The sequence below is a fragment of the Odocoileus virginianus genome, chromosome 25 (genome assembly GCF_023699985.2).
Source record: "Odocoileus virginianus isolate 20LAN1187 ecotype Illinois chromosome 25, Ovbor_1.2, whole genome shotgun sequence".
NCBI lineage: Eukaryota > Metazoa > Chordata > Mammalia > Artiodactyla > Cervidae > Odocoileus > Odocoileus virginianus.
Genome location: NC_069698.1, coordinates 28,073,606 through 28,093,506, shown reverse-complemented (window position 1 = coordinate 28,093,506; position 19,901 = coordinate 28,073,606). Strand labels below are relative to the sequence as shown.

The 19,901-nt window shown below is 34.3% G+C and overlaps 1 protein-coding gene across 9 annotated transcripts in view; it reads right to left on the bottom strand.

Moving 5' to 3' along the window:
- The window catches only part of ROBO1 (roundabout guidance receptor 1), a 1,227,175-nt gene that overhangs the window by 100,340 nt on the left and 1,106,934 nt on the right, over positions 1-19,901 (bottom strand). For all 9 annotated transcript variants that reach the window (XM_070455058.1, XM_070455063.1, XM_070455057.1 and 6 more), the window contains 3 exons: positions 14,142-14,262; positions 13,446-13,584; positions 10,893-11,020 (listed from right to left, as the gene is read on the bottom strand). In XM_070455058.1, the coding sequence (XP_070311159.1) occupies positions 10,893-11,020; positions 13,446-13,584; positions 14,142-14,262 (388 nt within the window). The remainder of the gene's footprint in view (positions 1-10,892; positions 11,021-13,445; positions 13,585-14,141; positions 14,263-19,901) is intronic.

Here is a 19,901-nt window from a genome sequence, read left to right as displayed (position 1 = left end):
AAATTGTTGAAATAAGGTTCAGAGGACACCAGCTGCTGTATAATGTAAAGTGTAACTATTCTAATGATGAGCCTAATGTTTGGAATATATAGAAATGATTTGTGAATCTGTAAGGATGAACACTGCTCAGCATCATTATTCATTCTGTGTATACCTATAAAATATCTGAAATGATAGCAAGCAAATAATAAAATTTGATACATATGGATGCATTGAAAAGTCACTTTTCAATTATCTTGCATATTTAATTTATCCAGGTTCATCACAAGAAAAGGGTGTTCTTAATGTCAAAGTCTAAAATCATTCTCTTTATAATTATTCTCTCTTAAACAATGAGTTATCTCATTTATGTCCTAGTAATTCTGGATAAAACAGAATAAATACATCAATGTAAATTAACTTAGGATTTTTTTTTCATTAATCACAATATCACAACATAATTTCACATCTTAAAGTTATGTAAGATTGTTAGTAATGAATTTAATGTTTTAAAATGAGCTACCCATTAATGACTAAAGCAAAAGACTAATTTACTTTTTCAAATTTCATTCTCAGGCTGAGTAATGCAGATACTGTAGATTCACACAACTCAGTTACATCTTTCCAGGTTGCTGTCATTATTTCAGAATGTAGGTTTCTAAAGATGGTTACTAAGTTATCCATCTATATCACTGAGCAATGAGAAAAACTTATCCACTGTTATGTAAATGAATAAATTCCAGTAAAGCTCATAACACAATGGAAGATCCATGATGTGCTGTTTACTAGTGTGGTGCTAGTCACTATTTGTCACAGAATCATCTTATGTACCAATTATTTCTTGTACCTGACTGCTCTACTTATTTCTTCAAATACTTGCTTGGCCAAAAAAAAAAAAAAACTTAAGAGAGTGTTTCAAGTTCTCTGTAGGAAGCTTATGTGGAGAATTGCTTTTTCTTTTGAATAATTTTCAAGATTTATATCAATTTGTGTGAAATAACTGAAAGCAACTCAAAACCTTCATGAGTAAATGAAAGAAATCTAAGGGAATGTCACATCTTCAGCAGTCATTAGTGTTAAAATGGCTATCTCTGAAAGGTTATGAGAACACAAGAAGCTCTTTACTTTATCCTTTCTACCAAAAAAAAAAAAAAAAAAAAAAAGGAAAAGAATCATAGGCCATAATGCTACGGAGTCTCAATCAAATCAAATACCATTTAAAAAAAAAAAAAAAAACAACCCAGCAGGAGTGGAGCTCAGCATCCTATTTATGCCACTGGATCAGAACAGTTAGGAGAGGAAGCCATTCTCACAAATCATTCTCTTGTTAAATTCTGTAGTGGGACTTCATTAAACCTCTTGGCTCTTAGCACTCTACTTTCAGCCTGTTCACAAAGAGCTCAGCTGGCAATACTGACTCTTTAAAAAAAGTCTTCAATCACACATTGTCTTTGGGGGTTTTCTTTTTATAACCACAAATCATTTCTTTCTCATTAGCTCCTCAAATCTTCAGTTCAAAATTTTTAAAACATTATTTTTAACTACAAAGCAACCAACAGCAACAACACAAAAAGCCACCACAAATCCCATAAGGGGGGCATTCTGAATAAGTCTCCAGTTCAACATTAAGAGTAGCAATACATATAATAGGAGGTGGTAAATATATATATGAAAAACACTCTGTGCATGTGTGTGTGTGTGTGTGTGTGTGTGTGTGTGTGTGTGTATGTCCCAGTTCCTGAAGCCCTGAAGTACTGTTTACTCTAGTACCACTGACTTTACTGGGCCTTTGTGGCTTCCTGCCACATGTCATGAAGAATCATTCCCCAAAGAACCAGCCTGCCATCTCTTGTCAGAGGGCGGCAAACATGTCTCACACATATCAAGCTTCTTAAATTAAATTCATCAGGTAAAACTTTGAGGGCCTCATAATACATGTTTCCTCAAAATGTTGAACTCAGTTCTTTTTTTTTTTTTAATCTGAAATACTTTATTTACCATTTCAACTAGTAAACTCACAGTCCTTAACAACAATCTTGGATTATAGTAAACCTGACTTGAACCTGCAAAAAGGCCCTCTGACACTATTAGTTTTGGCTCTGACTCAAATAACCACGTTATTGGTCAGGAACAATGTACTATTATACTGCCAGCTTTTCTGAAATCAGAAATTTAAGCAAACTGTTCCAACAAATGATTTAAATGAAGTCGACATCAAAGAAATGGAATTCAGAACTGAAGGGTCCAGTTTTTTCTCTCATTACTTCTTTTCTGTTTAGATATTATACCAGCTCTAAAAAGTGATATGACTCTTACAGTCTATAAGATCTCATATGCTGATAAAAAGCTAAACATGGTGAAGCCTGTTTATGGGAACCACAAATTTACAAAAAGGCCTTCTTTCCCCTAGAGTTTGTTTTTGAATTTGAGCTTATAGTAGTTTATCCCTTACTACTGGCAATAAAATCCATAGTCAACTACATTGTTTTATTTCTACTTAAGTTTTAATTTTATATCCTGAAATAATTATATAGTGGTCCATAAAAAAAAAAAAAAAAAAAAAAGGCCAGACATACGACGTTGGGTAAGATTCACATGTGGTTTGGTAATCTTCAAAGTTGCTATTTCACATTTTAGAAAAGGTTCAATGCACAAATGTGCATTTGTTTTAAATGTGCACTTCTGATCCATTTTTGAGACTGTTAAAGTTTTAAATTATATAGTAGTTATTACTGGAGACCATCTATCAAATTATTTTTAAGTCTAGTTAACTCAGTTGTTCCAATAGATGGATTATAACTATGGAAGAAGCAATGAATGAATTCAGTATTATTTATTTTAGCAGGAAATTTAGCAGCACTGAACATATTAGGAGGGAAAATAATTATGTTTAAAGATCAAAGCGAGTTATGTTAATTATGGATCTGTAATAAAAAACTATTTGGGTCTCAAATGTACATCAAATACACACAATTAATAAAAAAAAAAAACATTTTAAACTAAATGTAGAATTTTTGTGTATGTACCTAACTTATTTTCTGTTTCCTGAAGCAGCTAAAAAAATAAGAACTGACATTTTTTTTAAACCACAATTATAGAAGACTTGATGATCATTGTTTACTTAAAAGTGTTTATTGTGTATCTATGTAAAGTGATGGAGGTGCACATACGACTCTGACTTTGATCTTTTCATACAGCCAGTGACAGGCAGCTAAAGGACACTAAAGCTACATGTAGTCCTGATTCTGACACATATGAAGATACGTCACTGAAATGACCTCTTTCTCTTTCTACTCCTTCATATCATCTTTATTGCTTCTCCATTTATTGAGCATTTCAATGCTTCACAATGTGCTAGCATTTCATATTAGCTCATTAATTTGAATATTAGCTCATTAATTTCCACAAAGTCCTATGAGGAAGACATTTTCACTCCCATTTTACAGATGAGAAACCTAAAAATCAGAGATCTCGCTTGTTATATATTCAGCTTTTGAATCCATATGTGTGTCAGAAAAGAGTGTGTTATTAGTTCTACCCTACAGAATTTTCCTAAAGCAGCAGCAAAAATATCTCCCTAAAACACAGTCCAACAAATACTGAGGACTGATTTTGACAGACTGGCCTCAGTATTAAAGAACCACAGAAAATTATAATTGCATAAAAGCAAAACAATTAACCAAACTATGCATTAATCAGCTATAAAAATCTTTCAAATCTCTATGGTCAAAATAAATATTACTGGGACGCTAATGAGCTTTAAGGTGTTTTGGAAGAAGATGATGAGAAAAATAATCATCACAACCATTACTTTGGCATAAGCACTTCATAACCCATAAACCACTTTTATGAGACTGCTTTTATTTTGTCAATTGTTTTTTAAAACTTTCTATCATGTTTGATGTTTACAGTCCATGTACTTTCATTTTCTTTTCAACAGATGAGAACACTGACTCAGAGAAGTTAACTGACTTGCCCAGGATCCCACAGCTGCTATGTATCGGGGCAGTCCTTGATTGGCTCAAACAGAAAATGATACATGAACATCAAGGATGCTCCTAAGACTGCAATAAGTAATGAGACTAAGAAGGCAAATTAAACAAAGTGTGCCTGTAAGGAGCTCACAGTCAACTGAGCAAACGTTGAAATGCAATAAAGGTGGCAACAAAATCCAGTGAGTCCATGAACGTGTATCCCTAGCCTGATACTGGGGTGAGGACTGTCTGCAGAGCTTTCTGGAAGATGCCTACCTCAGCTGGGTCCAAGGACAGGAGTAATTACAGAAGAATTACAGAAGTAATTACAGATAGAAGATGTAGAAGATGGTCAGTGGGGGCAGGGCATTTTAGACCAAGACTTACAAAAGAAAAGCCCAGACAAAATTGACATGGTGACATTTACATGAAAAAAAGATGTAAACAATATAATACTACTACCCTGAAGGGAGAAGCCAGAGAGGACCAAGTATCTAGGCAGAGCAGTATTGAAGTATTTTGAATCCTATCCTTAGCGATGGGAAGCATGACTATGTTTTATGGATGGAACTAATATAACCGATTCGTGTTTCAGGTCAACGTACCTGTTCTGTGGAAGATGGATTCTATAAGACAAGATGGAGGCAAAGAAACTGGTTAGATGTTAACAGTTTCACTGGGCCAGAGATAATAAAGCAGTGATAAGAAGATAAGAAAGGTGTTGAGAGTTGAGAGATATTTAAAAAGCAAAATAAATAAGATGTTAAGGTGACTGACATTTGAGAAATGGAAGAGTAAAGCCATGATCCCACCAACACCTACACTGCCTACTACTGTGTATCTGCATGCTGCATTACCACCAACCGAAATGAACACTATGGAAGAATTCAGCTTCTTATGGCTCATCTGCACCTGTGTTCACGGCATCACTACTATTTCCTCGGAATGAATACTCCCACACTGGGTTAGGAGAATCTTAAAAGCTTAGAGAAACCTCTGATAGTTCCTTCTTGTTTTGTTAAAAATCTTAACTATTGTTAAATTCCCAATTCATTGGGGTGTTAAATAGGGGTCAGTCATAGACTGTAGTGCCCAAGATATTTCAGCCAAGGTGTTCTGTTTTTGTTTTGAGGCACAGAGTTCACGGGTAGCAAAGAGAGGAGCTCTAGGAAACATTCCATCAGTAGCAATTAAGTCAGCAAAAAGACTGCACTGGTCTTTTTTTTTTTTTCTGCTATTGTATCTCTCTGGCCTCAGTCAATCTTAGGCTTCAAGGCTCAGCCTTCCAAAGGCTGTCAGTGAATAATCAATTCTAACGAAGAAGCGCTCTGTTCCTTCACTGCATGGAAGGGGGAATACTTATGGGAAACATCAGCCAAAATAATAGCTCTTCAGGACAGAATAGAATGCACATCCTTTTGATGATTCATGTGAACATTTCTATCGTATGCCAAGAACACATTTAAAGGGATAGCAACATCATTCATGATACCATATTTTAGAACTAAAAAAAAATAATAATAATAAAACAGGTGATGAAATGGACAGAATGGAGCAATTTCACATCAAGGGAAGAAAAATGGACAAGCACTTATAGGAAAAGAGCTGGAGTTTCACAGAAATCCCATTTGTCTGGTTACAGAGCATCACCTGGTTTAGAGATGTGTGGCATCTGCCTTTTCTTTTAACAGAGCTATTGCTGAAAGGGCAGAAAAAGCAACTGTTTCTTAAGCTTCAAAGAATAACTGGTCCCTGTGAGAGGCCTGTGGAGAGTGCAGTGGGGTGTGAACTAAACGTCCAGCTTCCTGTGTCTGACTGGCCCAGCACTCAGGGCTACAGGGAAATGAAGGACTATATGTCTTTTAGTGCCTATTGTAAGAAAGACATACAAAATGGGATTAGATTTTCTTAATGGTTCAAGTCAGCAGAGATAACATGTGATTGCTTGGGAAATGGCTGATATATGGAAGTTCCTTCTCATTTCGGTTTCCTGTGACAGACACAGCGATGGGAACATGATCGCTCTGGTGATAGAGAGTCACAAATTTACTTTGTCAATGAAATTGTAACAGTAATAAGAGCTGCTTTATCTGTGAAGTTGCAAAGGGAGTGGAAAGATTAATAATGCCATCGACTTTACCCTGTTTAAGCAATGAATATCACTGAACCAAAGAACTGTAAAAATATCTTAGGGTGGAGGACAAACTTGGAAATGGGAGAAATTTGGAATTAAAACCCTTGTGGTTTTATCAACTATCTTTCTTTCAAGACAGCATGTTTCAAAATGTAGAATTATTTAAAAAGCCATAGATATGATTATCATCATAAATAAATCCAAATTTTAAATATTTTGCCATTACTAGAAATGGTAAATAAAGTTATTTTTCTTCCCTTATTTTTCTATAAGTGTTTTGAGGGGACATCTACCATGATTTTCTAAAAGGCTACTTTCAATAAAGAAAAAAAATGTACCCACTTTTTACATTAACTATGAATTTATTCAAAAATAAAACAAGTAGAAAATTTAGGTTGGCCATCATGTGATTTCAAGAAGAATCTCAAAGCCCACCTGGCACACATCTAATAACGGCCTAACAGGTTTAGGTTAAGATAGCAAAATTACATAAAACAAACCCACAACCATTCTCAAAATGCCAACCAGAGGCATAAATTTCAGCAGTTTCAATGGCATGCTGTTTAAAAACCTGGCTGGGTGCCTCTCTGAATCTATTCTGTTCCAGTTGGACTTTACATTTTATAGGTATGTCACAACCTGTAAAATGGTTATAAATACCACATTATACATCTATTTCCTTAAAAGATGGGGCCACTGTGCAATATGCAACACTAGTTTAGAAGATAATTCACTTCTACGGTGACAGCAATCGTAACACTTGTCGACATTAAAATGCAAATATAATAATGATTCAGTGACTGAACAACAACAATGTAATCAATCGAAATTGACACAATATTTCTTTAAAAAGATGCTTGAATTTGTTTGTGTATTTTAGGTTTATAAAGAGTTCTTGAGGAGGTGTGTAAATGTTATTACCAGATGGAGGGAAAATGGTGCATAAAAACCCAAATCATAAATATAACAATATTGATGATATATATTTATAGATAATAATATTTTAATTATTTCAGAAAATGACAGAATATCAAGTTTAGTTTGACTGAATTTTCTGGTTAACTCAGAGTTAAATAGAAACACTTTCTATTGCTATCATTCCAAACAGCATTACTTCATCATTTTTTATTGGTCATGTAATGGACATTAATAATTTTTCAATAGGTCAAATTACTACAGATCCTTTGAGTTGCTGAACGTTTTTCCATAACAGTAACACCCCATTACACATGAAATGTAATCATTTTGAAATCATTTCTATTCCCAAAGGGTCATAATTTTCATTATATTATCTAGTTATTTTGCATAACCTCAACATTAAGTCTAGCACTACCTTTGATGGCATTAACAAGATTCAGCACATTAGGTTTCAAAGTCAAAGTTTTTTTCTTAATAAAAACTTAATGATTCATATTTGAGAAGAGTTTTAATAATGTGCTACATAATAAATTATCATGATTATATTACTTTAGATTTCTCAGTTACGACTGCAAAGGAAGAACTATCTAGAATTATCTGAACATTACTATTTTTCTTATGAAATAGCTAATATTATTAAAATTAAACAATGAAGCTATCACTAACAGTAACACTTGTCTAGTACAATGCTCCTTATTTATAAAACACTTTGTACCACACAATATGTTAAGCTTTTTATATGTATAATCTAATTTAATACTTGAAAAATGCTGTGAGGTTGGTATTACTGTCCACTTTTTATACATGGGGCAACTAAGACTCAAGAAATTTAAATAACTTTTTCTAGGTCACACTTTAGGTAAACGACAGAAGTAAGATTCAAAAACATTCTATCTGACTCCAATGTCTATACTCTTCACTACACAATTCTTTGTAATGTACTTCTTCCAGCTCTGGTAATTCCCGAACTCTAGAGTAATTTTTAAAACCCTTTATTTTTTGTGTAAGTTCATCTGATAACTTGTCATTACAAGGACTGATGAGCTTGCTTGAAAACAAAAAACAAAAACAAGTTTCTGTACCCCAACGAAGATCTGTTAAATCAGGTTCTCCAGGGGGCATTCCTAATAACCTGGATATTTAGTAAGCTTCAGATAAGCTCACATATATATGATGAGATATTTCATATAAGCTCAGATAACAAACTTCATCTAAGTTTAGGAAACCCTGTCAAGCCCCAGATTTTACTTTGCTCCTTTCAAACTCAGACCACCAGGCAGTCATCATAGATGACAAGCTCTTCAAATATGATTTAATGCAACCTACTGTTGGCACTAGAATCAAAGTCGCCAGGAGATGTTGAATTTCCAATGGGACATCCCTGCGATACTTCTATCACTCCAGTAGAACGCTGTAGTTCATATATCTATTTCAAATTGTAACAAGTATTATATAACGTGTCTACTAGATGCCTAGTAAGGTGCTAAGCATTTAAGAGTACACAACAGAAAAGTCAAAGACATCACGAGTTGAGAATGGAATATTTAAGGAAATACAGAGTCTCTAAAAGAGCAGAATTGAGATTTCAAAGAAAAAATCAAAAAAGCAAGTAACTCTCCAATCAAGGTTAATTTTTAGAAGTTAGAACTAATCATAAGAGTACTGGGGTATGCTTATGGGGGTGGAAAATCAAATGCTCATCCTTACTTAAGAAACATTTTTTCCCCAAAACTTCTACCTGGAGCACCGGGTTCTATTGCCCAACGTCAATTCTCAAAATTAAATATTTATTGCATGAGGAATGAGGAAAGGAAAAGGTTATTTTTAAGCTCATACTGACTCCAATAGTGCCTTTTAAAAGTGAACCACAAATAAAATACAGAAATCAAAAACAACTATGGTACTAAACTTCTTATAAGTGTTTCCTGCTGTCAAATGGATTCATATTTTGATTAGTTTTCTTTGCAGTAACTAGTGTTTTTCTTCACTTAATCTCAAGGGGGGAAAAATATATATATATATATAGCTTTTCAAGTTACCTTTGAAAACTTTCCTTTGTTTCTATTCCTTAGTTATCTTTTGCTGTTGGAGATCATTTTACTTTCTTTCACATTTGTGCATATTATTCTAGCTTGTATTTTAACAGTGATGGAAAAGCACATATTTTAATACTTGAATAAAATAATAACTTCTCAACAATATACAGATATTTCATAAGTTTATATAAAAAAAAACCAATAAGAACTTCTAAATTCCTTAAGTAGTTTTGGATTTCATCATTTGTACCCCAGTTTTCACTGAAATCCAGGCTTAGGAACACAAATTCCATACGGAAAACTTGAGGCTAAATTAACTTTGGAATTGAGTATAAGACTGCAGAAAGAAACTCTATTTTGATTTCAATGTCTACTATAGACACAGAAGAACAGCTATTATTTATAAAAGCATCAAATTCCCAAGGTAAAGGACTTTATGAAGTAAAACATCTCTCTGACTAATGTAATAGACAGTCAAGCTCCCGGTCACCACTGCCTGGAGATAGACACACATTTTCATGTCTTATATTCATCCTGGGCTACTTTCACTCCCTCTGGAGGGCTTTTGAACTTGAACTTGACATCTCTTAAATTTGTGCTTTTTCTAAATGCAAAGGGTTTTTTTTTTTCTTATAGTTTTAGTCTTATGTGGAGTTCAAATCTAACTTAGATTAAAGGGAAGTAGTCTAGGCCTTAGAAATTCAATGTTTGTTCTTGATCTTTTCTCTTTTTTTCTTTTGTTTTTATGAGGTTGAGCTGAAAACCCCAAAGTGGGATATAATGGCTTTAGAGACAGGAAGGAAATATTCTTTATTCTTTTTTTTCCTAGTGTAAAAAGCCCACAAGGCTCTTTTGTAGAAAGCCCACAGTAGAAGCACTCCCTCAAAAAGCACCTTTTTCTTCATAATAGCCTTAGAGGAGACAGCGCTCAGAAATGATGACAGAGCAAGTGTTGCTAATGTCATACTCAGAAACAAGCTAAGTGGCCAAAATCCCTTTTTACTCAATATACTTGTCAAAATATGGAATTTTTTTTCATCAACACAAAGTTCTTTAAAGGTCACTGTCTCTCAAATTCCACAATAAATAATGTCCCTAAAAAAAAAAAAGAAAGTTCTCAGATAAGACATAGTAAGAAATAGTCAGCATGACATCATGGGAGAAGGAAAAAGGTATTATGAGAATGAAAAAACATATGAAATTATGGACTCAAAGGAGGTGACAGAACCATTTCTGCATATCAGTTACAGACATGACTTTGACATTCAGAAACTTGTAGAGTATGGTATCCATTTTGGTTCACATCACACCAAATAATAAATCTTCATCAAAATTAGCAAAGTACAAACGTGACTCATTCACTCAACAAATATTTATTGAGAGTCTGTTAAGTCACAGATGCTGTGTGCAGAGAAAAAGACTGCAAAAGTCCCTACTCTGTGGATGGATCTTACATTCTAGAGGGAAACAATCTTTTCACCTTTTTGTTTTGAACAGACACTTGAAAGTGCATGACCTGAAGGAACAGTAGATTTATTTCCATTTAAAGATCAAATTTTTGTGGCAATACCTGTCATTCAACTAAAGCTCTATGTTTGAAGACCCAGAGATGAAAGCACATTCTCTTCCTCTATTTGCCCAAGACAAAAAAGCTCCTGTGCTTCTCCGTAACAAACACTTACAGGGCTCCCATAAGCAAAACAGTAATTTCCTTTAATGATGTTTGAAATCAAATATACATAGCACTATTTAAAGTCTATAATTTATACAAACTAATTTATCATATTCTAAAATAGCGATGCTGTATCTCATATAATAAGTCAATCTCAAAAAACGTTCCCCAGATCTTACCTTGGACCGTCAGAGTAGCTGATGCTTCAGCTTTTCCAACCATATTCTCTGCAACACAAGTATATGACCCCATGTCACTAGCTGTCACCTTCCGAATTTTCAAGGTATGATCATCTCTGATTTCATATCTAGTGACATAACAAAAGAAAGCAGAGTTAAGTGAGCTTCTACTTGAAGAATTCCATCGTTACAATTGAGGCATATTTAGACATCAAATCACATGCAATATTCTCTTCAGAAAATTTAAAGCAAAAGCTAAATAATGTGGCAACCCTCTACGTAAGCATGCACATAGAAATGAGCATTTTTTATATTCACAGGGGCAAAAATATTACACTACTTCTTAAAAAGTAAGCTTATTTATTTTTAGTTGAAGGATAATTATTTTATAATATTGTATTCGTTTCTGGGAAACATCAACATGAATCAACCATGGGTATACCTACGTCTCCTCCCTCCCATGTCCCTCCTCACCCCACCCCTCTGGGTTGTTACAGAGCCCCCGTCTGAGTTCCCAGAGTCATAGAGCAAATTCCCATTGGTTATCTATTTTACGTATGGTAATGTGTATGTTTCCATGTTACTCTCTCCATATATCCCACCCTCTCCCTCCTTCCCACTTATGTGTCCATAAGTCTGTTCTCTATGTCTGTATCTCCACTGCTGCCCTGCAAATAGATGCATCAGCATCATCTTTCTAGATTCCATATATATGAATTAACACATGATATTTCATTAAACTACTTTTTAACAGAATATTTTTGGGCAAAGTTGGCACTTATTCAGTTCTTTCTTCAAGCTTCTGTACTCAGTAAAATTTAGGTGATCATTAGATACATTCTGATTATATGTCAGACTTTAAGTATTCTGTAGGTTTTCTGTTTTAAAATTCTTATAACAACTTATAAAGTATTATGCTCATCTCCATTTGGCAGATGAGAAAACAGGCATAGGAAGGTAAGGTAAACTGGCTTTGTTCTTCAGCTATTTTAACGGCAGAGTTGGTGTCTGTACCCAGGCAGTCTCAAGCTAGAATTCTCTTGCCTTGTCTCATCTTCCTTTTTCTTAAAATTTTGGATGTTCCTTGAAATTTCACTTTAATCTTCCTTTTACTCTACATGAAATCCCTGAGTTAAACTATCCAGTAGGTTATATATTGATCAACTACACAAATATTTCTAGCTCCTATTTTATGTAAGCTCAAATTCCTTACCCTGACTAGTAATTAGACATCATATCCCACAGATACCTACTATTTAATATGTTATATAAAACTTTCTTTTCTTACCCTAGCACATCAAAGAACTCCCTCTCCAAACACAATCTACCTGCCTTCCTTCACCAGCTCCCTATATGTAACAAATCATTCAATTCATCAGTTTGGTCTTGATAATGGACCCCTATCCTATTTCCATCTTATCTCCCCATTCATGCAATTCACATCTCTTATCTGGACAACAACAATGGTGACCCAGGCACTGGCCTCACCCCCATTGATGTGATAGCCCTAATGCTAAAAATGTTATTCTCTCTAAAAGCAATTGGGTTCATAGTAATGTCTCTCTTGGCTCATCAAGTACATGCCATATGATTAAAAATCCTTTAATCCATACAAAGTCCTGTGAATTCAGCCTCTCTGTCTCCAGCGTGATTTCCTGTAACTTCTTGCCCCAGGCCCCATGTTCTGCCATGCTAACTTTCCACCACACAAAACATTCTTAGATTTGTGTCTGTGTTATGATGTGTCTTTTCCTGAATATTCTTCTCCTCTTTCTGTTTATCAAGTTGATATATTTTTCAAGACACTGCTTCTCTGTCACTTCCCTTTGAGAACTCTCTCCTGATTTTCTGCTCCCACAGGTCTACCTTTATGCAATAAAAAGGTTTGCTATGTTACTCTGAATCTATCTATACATGTCTCCTTTGGTGAGTTCACTTGACAACAGAAGCTTTATCTAAACCATTGCTATAACCTGCAAACTTAATAGGGGCTTCAAGGTATGTTTGGTGAATGAATGGCCACAGGAGAGATGACAGCCTCAAGACAGTGCCTGAAAGTTTCATGTCATTACCTCATTCCCTAAGGCTGGGAGTGTATCTCTGTTTCTAGGCAATTTAAGGATTTGACAGATACCAAGAAACTCTGACCTCTTCTACCATTCCCTGGTGATACTGTAGCTAAGGAAAAGGAAGTCTGCTTTTTAATTGGTTCGTCCTTCTATCTTTAGTGCTGCTCCTTCCTTCCCTACCTACTCCCATATAAGACACTGGTATTAACTGTAGCCTGGTTGGACAAAGAGAAAACTGTCTAAGGAACAGCACATCTTACAAGGGTCCCTGAGCAGGCTGGGGTCATGAATGTACAGTCTTATCTGAAACTCTCAGAGGAAGCATGGCAACCTTCTGATTCTAATTATCTCTGTTACTGTGTCTGGCCCAAGGAGATCAGAGTCCAGAGAAAACCATTCTAGTGGCTTATACGTGAACAGTGGTCAGATGAGAACCATAGCAATTCCGGGCAGATGAATCCTACCATTAAATTCTCATTCATACCTGGACTTGGGCAGCTCCCCATCATCTTTCCTCCATCGTACGGTGGGCACAGGGTCACCTCGGGCCTCACATTTAAATTCCGCACTGTCATCCACAGTGACTGCCAAGTTACTAGGTCTCTTCACAAAGGACGGTCTCTCTAAAATTAGAAAAAGTCATCTCAAAAAAATACAGAAACTTAAAGTCATTCTGGATGTTATGGAAGAGCAGATTTATAATTTAAAAAAGTATTCCACAGGGTTCCCCACTTCTCCTCTCTTGGTGTGGTGTCCCCTCCTATTTGTCTTTCTATGTCTTGGCTATTTTATCTAAGGCTGCTTTACTAATTTCATCTGTCTTTTTTCCATTCCAAAAATACTGGTTTACCTTCTAGAAGAGGCCATTTCTTTTTCCCTTGTTGTTGCTTAGTCGCTCAGTCATGTCCGACTCTTTGAGACTCCAAGGACACTAGCCCTTTGTCCATGGGATTCTCCAGGAAAGAATACTGGAGCGGGTTGTCATTTCCTTCTCTAGAGGATCTTCCTCACCCAAGAATTAAACCCACTGGAGTGGGTTTCCATTTCCTTCTCTAGAAGATCTTCCTTACCCAAGAATCAAACCCGCATCTCCTGCATTGGCAGATTGCTGCATAAATGCACTAAATAATAACAAGAGATTCACTTTACAGTTAAGCAAGCCAAATAAAACTGTACTTACCTAACACAGTGAGCTCTGCTACTTCACTCTCACGCTCCCCAACCATGTTGGTACCAACACAAACATATTTGCCTGCATCACTTTTGCGGGTGTAAGTAATCATGAGCTTTCCTCCTCGTATCTTAAAAAAAAGTTTCACATGAATATCATTAAAATTGCTTTAGTAATTTTTATATGACAGGGGTCTTTGTAAGTGAAGTCAACTTTCTAAGCATGCAAAGAAAGCCTAATTAAATAAAATAGCTGATGTGTAGTATTTGCCATATTTATAGGTAATAATTTTAAACAGAATTTATTCCAAAGGTACCATATAAAAGAGGCAAAATATTTCCTTACCTACATTTCTTGTAAAGTTATTATATTCTGTATAACTAGAAATTTGTGTTTCCAGACTGGCCAGGTTCTTTCATATTATTTAATTAACCAAAAAAGTGCATGAGCAATTTGGTTAATAAGTGGAACAAAGAAAAAGGAAATTTTTTAAAATTCATGTATATTTGATTTATAATACTGTGTTAATTTCTGCTGTATAGTAAAATGATTCAGCTATAAATATATGTGCATTCTTTTTTATATTTTTTTCATTATGGTTTATCACAGGATATTGAATATAGTTTCCTATGCTATATCATAGGACAACACTATTTGGGAAATTCTTAGTACTATGTGACTATAATTAACATGCAAATACATATTAGTTATAAGTAATTTTAAGAACCATATTCTAGTGTTACAAGATATGAAAACAAAAGTATTTCTCATTACTTAACTTGCCAGAGTAGCTTTAAAGGAATATATCTTAATTTTCAAAACACTGCAGAAACTGACATGTCCTAAAAAACATAGATTTTATTTCTACCCAACAGTTTCTTAGGGACTTAGGAGTTAGAGGCTGAACAGATCCCAATAAATCATCTGGAAATTCATTTGGGTACACTCTTGAACACTTAATTACTTGAAGAAGAATTAATTACAAATATAAGCAGACTTGCCATACAATAAGTAGGCTGAAGCTAACCATGAATTAAGATTGGGATGATGAAACTGAACTATCTTTACTTAATTTAACATGCTTTTGGTAGGGAGTGGAGTTCAATTAACCATGAATATCTATAAAGCTGTGAACCTTAGAAAAGTTTTGTCAGGGACAACTTCCAGACTATTTATTTATGGAGGTTTTGACCTCAAAGTTATTCTGTACAGTCTACAGATTAAACAAAGGAGGAAACAAAAATATAAAGAAAGAAAGCAAGGAGGGAAGGAAGGGAGGAAGGAAGGAAGGAACCATTCAAATATAATTTTTTTTTCATCCTACACCAGGAGTTTACTACTTTGTAACGGCGGAGGTCACACTGTTTTGAAATGCCTAAATTGCTTCATTTCAATTCAGATACCGCAAACTAGAGATTATAACCAAATCTTCATGTCTTAGGACAAACCAAATATTAACAAAGTGGTTTTAATTTGGGGTGCTTTAGAACTTGATTTTTTTTTAGTCCTTTTATTAAAAAAGATCATGATTCTCCACATATCATTTTAAGAACCTTCCTGTAACTTTTCTCTACATTGTTCAGGATTCTGTCCTTCATGCTTAGAAAAACGTCTGCATAGAGTAGTCACCTGAAAGATTGTTGATGAATACAAACGGGTTTTGTAGATAAAATTAGTGTATTACCTAATGAAGCATTTTTATAAAGGTTTCTAGCAGTTACAAGATATGTTAATGATAGAATTATTCTTTTCATATATACTTACCTAAATTCTCAGAATAAAAATAACAAATATATGTCACATGAAAAAAAACCTTCCAAAATTAACTACCATCAAGACTTTGTAAACATTTTTCTTTTGTCCCTCCTTCTCTCTCAGTATAGATATAGATGAGTAGATATGGATACAGAGATACAAAAAATACATCACACACACACACTATTACCAAAGCAAAATCATGTGATATATGCTTTTCTATAAGCTGCATTTTCAATTCAATGATATACTACAATACACAGGAGTCCACCACATAAAGAATATTATCACACACCCAAAATGTCAATAGTGCTGAGGCTTACAAGCCTTGTTCTAAAGACCTGGCTCTGACCTAAAGATAAATGCTGAATTAAAATGAAAAAGGAGGGAGGGGTTAAAATTAAATAATATCATAAATGTTTATTCTATCTGAAAAAAGCAGTGAGAAGACTCCCCAGATTAGTATAAATGCCCCCACATAACTTCCATCCCATCAACAAGACATTTTCATTATAAAACCCACTGGCAATAAAGGTTAAATAGCTCAAAATGAACATTACAACTTTAATGGAAAATCAAACAAACCTCACTAAACCTGGGAGGAACTTTTTTCCTTGAGATGATAGAGACAGAAATTGACAAAAGTGAAGGAAGAAACAAAAAAAGTACTGAAAACAGAAGCAGGAAAAATAATGGATGAAAATGACAGTCTTCAGTTTCCATAAGTTCAAATTGATTTTGGCATTATGTCAATGGCTGAACTGAAACAGAGCAAACCAAAAGCCATAATTCTATTCTTTATGGTCACAAATGTGGACTGCATGGTGGCCTCTTCTTTTCAATAAACAAAAGAATAGGAAAAAAAAAATCCAATCAAATATAACGTACCACTTTTAAACAGTAACCTACTGCTAACAATCACCATTTTATGTTGTCATATAAAAATATTGATTGTAAAAGGTGACTTTGTATATTCTAAATCTTAGTACCCCTTTGTAAACCAACATTGACATTTCCTCTCTCTTCAGAGAAAGGAAAAATATGTCTTCTAACACATCCAAGATACTGTAACTGTGAAAATAGCACTATTTAAAACAAGCTAAGAAATATTTCTTGGCAGATTTCTTCCTGCAGCTGGATCTGACAGCCAAATTGTAAACCTATCAAAAAGGAGTTTGTATAATGAACAGACACAATGTTAAACACTGCACTGCAGTAGGACTACTTCAATTAACATGATCCCGGTAGTGGAGATGCAGAAACGTGTTTAGCTTTCAGACAGTATGCTGGCATCTAGCCTGTGTCAAAAATCCAAGCAGAGGTCCCTCTTCCTCATTACCATCTACCTAAGCAGCCCTCAGTAGTAACCACATTAGAAGCCCACATTTCCATAAGCTCTAGACAGCGCTTAAAGGGGGGCCTCAGCTATCTACATACTAGATGAAAACAAAAAAGTTCCCAGTGGTGTTGCTCTTTTTGGGCAAGGAGCCAGAGGAGGAGAAAGGAGGAGATGGTAAAAAATTTTTTTAAGTTTCAAATAACTTTACACTTTATATTTTCTTCAGAACCAGTCTCAGGTTAAAAAAAAAAAAATTAGTGACATTAAGGTAAGGAATACCTCAACGTATTTGATATGTGGGATTCTTATATACTAGCATTTTCCCTTTAAGAAGCTATAACTGATTTTTTCCTTAGGGGTAAAAGCCTTCTTTCCTAGTACTTAAAGACTTCTCTGAAGTCATTGAAAATCCCTTCTAGAATGCTTTCATCTCCTTTATTGTGTTGTTTACTAGTAAGATTATATAGAAAAATCAGGAATAAGATGTAGCTTGTCAAACAAAAGTGGAGAGAATCATTTCATATTTTTTTTCTGGTGAGCACGAAAAAAATTACAATCAGAATTCTTATTTCCAGAATACAAGAAGGAACATTATCTCTGCACACAGAGAAGTAAGCTTTCTTTTAGAAAGTAAATTAAGGTTTTTGTCTGGTTATTCTATGGCATATACAGCTTACCCGGCAATCAGTGCTTAAAATCAGAAATAAAGATGAACTTAAAATGAACTTCTTGGTATGTCTTCATTTTCTACCCTAAAGCAAGTCAGATGATTTGCAGTGTCTGTTACACAGGAATTTTTTTTCAGGCATCACCCCACAATGTTATCCATACACCTCTAGGTTAACATACTAAACCAACTGGGGCTAATTAACTAGTTCGGCTACACAAAATCTTTTCTGCTTTTAATTACATTAACCTAATGTGACTTGAATTCACCAGACCAAAAACGAAACCACTAATTATATTAAGGGCTTCAAAGACGATTTCAAATTGCTAACCACCAAACTGTCATATAATTTATCTCATTTCCTTAAGTAGATGTTGCATTCAAAATCTGTTTCTTACTATAAATACTATTTTTAAAATAGATCCTAACAATGGATGGAAAGAATACTGATTTAGAATGCTAGAAGAGAAATATGTTTAAATAATACACATAAGACACAAATAGGTGTCATTATACCTATGGGAAATTGGGCAGTACTTAATTTTTACAATTTTCTGAAAGATTAAAGACTCAGAAATATTCATTTACAGTAGCAAAAACAATAGCAGGATTAATATGAGTGGTAGCTTTAAAGCACCTGGGTTTAGAAATTATTTTGTCTGAAAAATGATTCTTCATCATGTTTTCACACTGCTTTGCAAAGTAAACGAGCAGAGAGGCTTTGAATTATAGTACAGGGTATCATCCTTAAACAATTCACTACTAAGTCTCTTTGGGCAGAATATCTCTTCATAGCAATGCTGTCAATTCTGCCTGGATCTTTGACCTGAAGAACAGATACCAAGCTGTTGTCAACTAGAGAAAGAGTACTTTGCAAGGGTTTAAGACTTAATGAACATAAGACACAGGTATCCCAGATGCCAGTCATAGCCTCCAGACATTCACCGTGGTGAACTAACCCTCAGGGCAGTTTTGGATAGTTCTTAAGGCCTCCTTTCAACAGAGACATGTTAAGAAGAGTCAGAGTAACAGTTTTTATTTCTTTAACCTTTAGCATTAATTCAACAACAGTAACAACAAAAACCACCCCGCCCCCCACCAAAGATGTCTTGTTTGATCAGGGAGCAGAGAGTGATAGGAAGTGAAAAAATACCCATCACTTTCCGGTCTGGTTGCAAGTGTATCAACCATTAACGTGAACAATTCCAATTGAAGCATCCATGCCTTCTAACATATATCATATCAACTTTCAAAAACAAAGGCTGCATTCTAAATGAAGGAAAAACACTGGTGATAGTGCAATTATACTGTACATATGATAGGCAATGAGTTTGATAAAATCCATGTCCCACAGCAATCTAAAAAGTTATAACCAAATAAAAGATAATTCACATAATTTGGATCTTACATACTATAAAAGAATACAGTCTTTCTTATTTGGCAATATTTCTTATTCACACTCTCAGGTAAACAGTTCAATAAGAACATTTAATGAAAAGCCATGCTGAGAATTAAATAATTTTATGTTTTTACTAACCATGGTTTAATATCAAATATAGGTAGTTTATATTTTTTAATATACATATTCATAGTTTTGCTGTTTTACTTTTTGGAACATAAATTTTAATGGAGTTAGCAAGTAGATCAAAATTTAAATTTTTGAAAAACTTAAGTTATCAAAAAACACTGATTTAAAATAATTTATATCTACCACTCAAATCACCATCAATACTTAAGTACAGACAGAAATTTCAAGAACTTAATTTTTATTCTATTTATCTGTACTAACCTTGTCACACAAAATAATGTTTTTAAAAGTGATTTTCATGTATCTATAACAACATGATTTCATATTAAAATCTCCAACGTAAGTTTTATTTTAGATGAATAAACAAAATAATAAACCATGGTTAGGCAAATCACAGTTCTTCTTCCTGGCTAACAACGTTTATTTCCTCTCTACTTTTCATAAAGGCTATTGCCTCTCAGTATATTTTCCCCCCAAAAA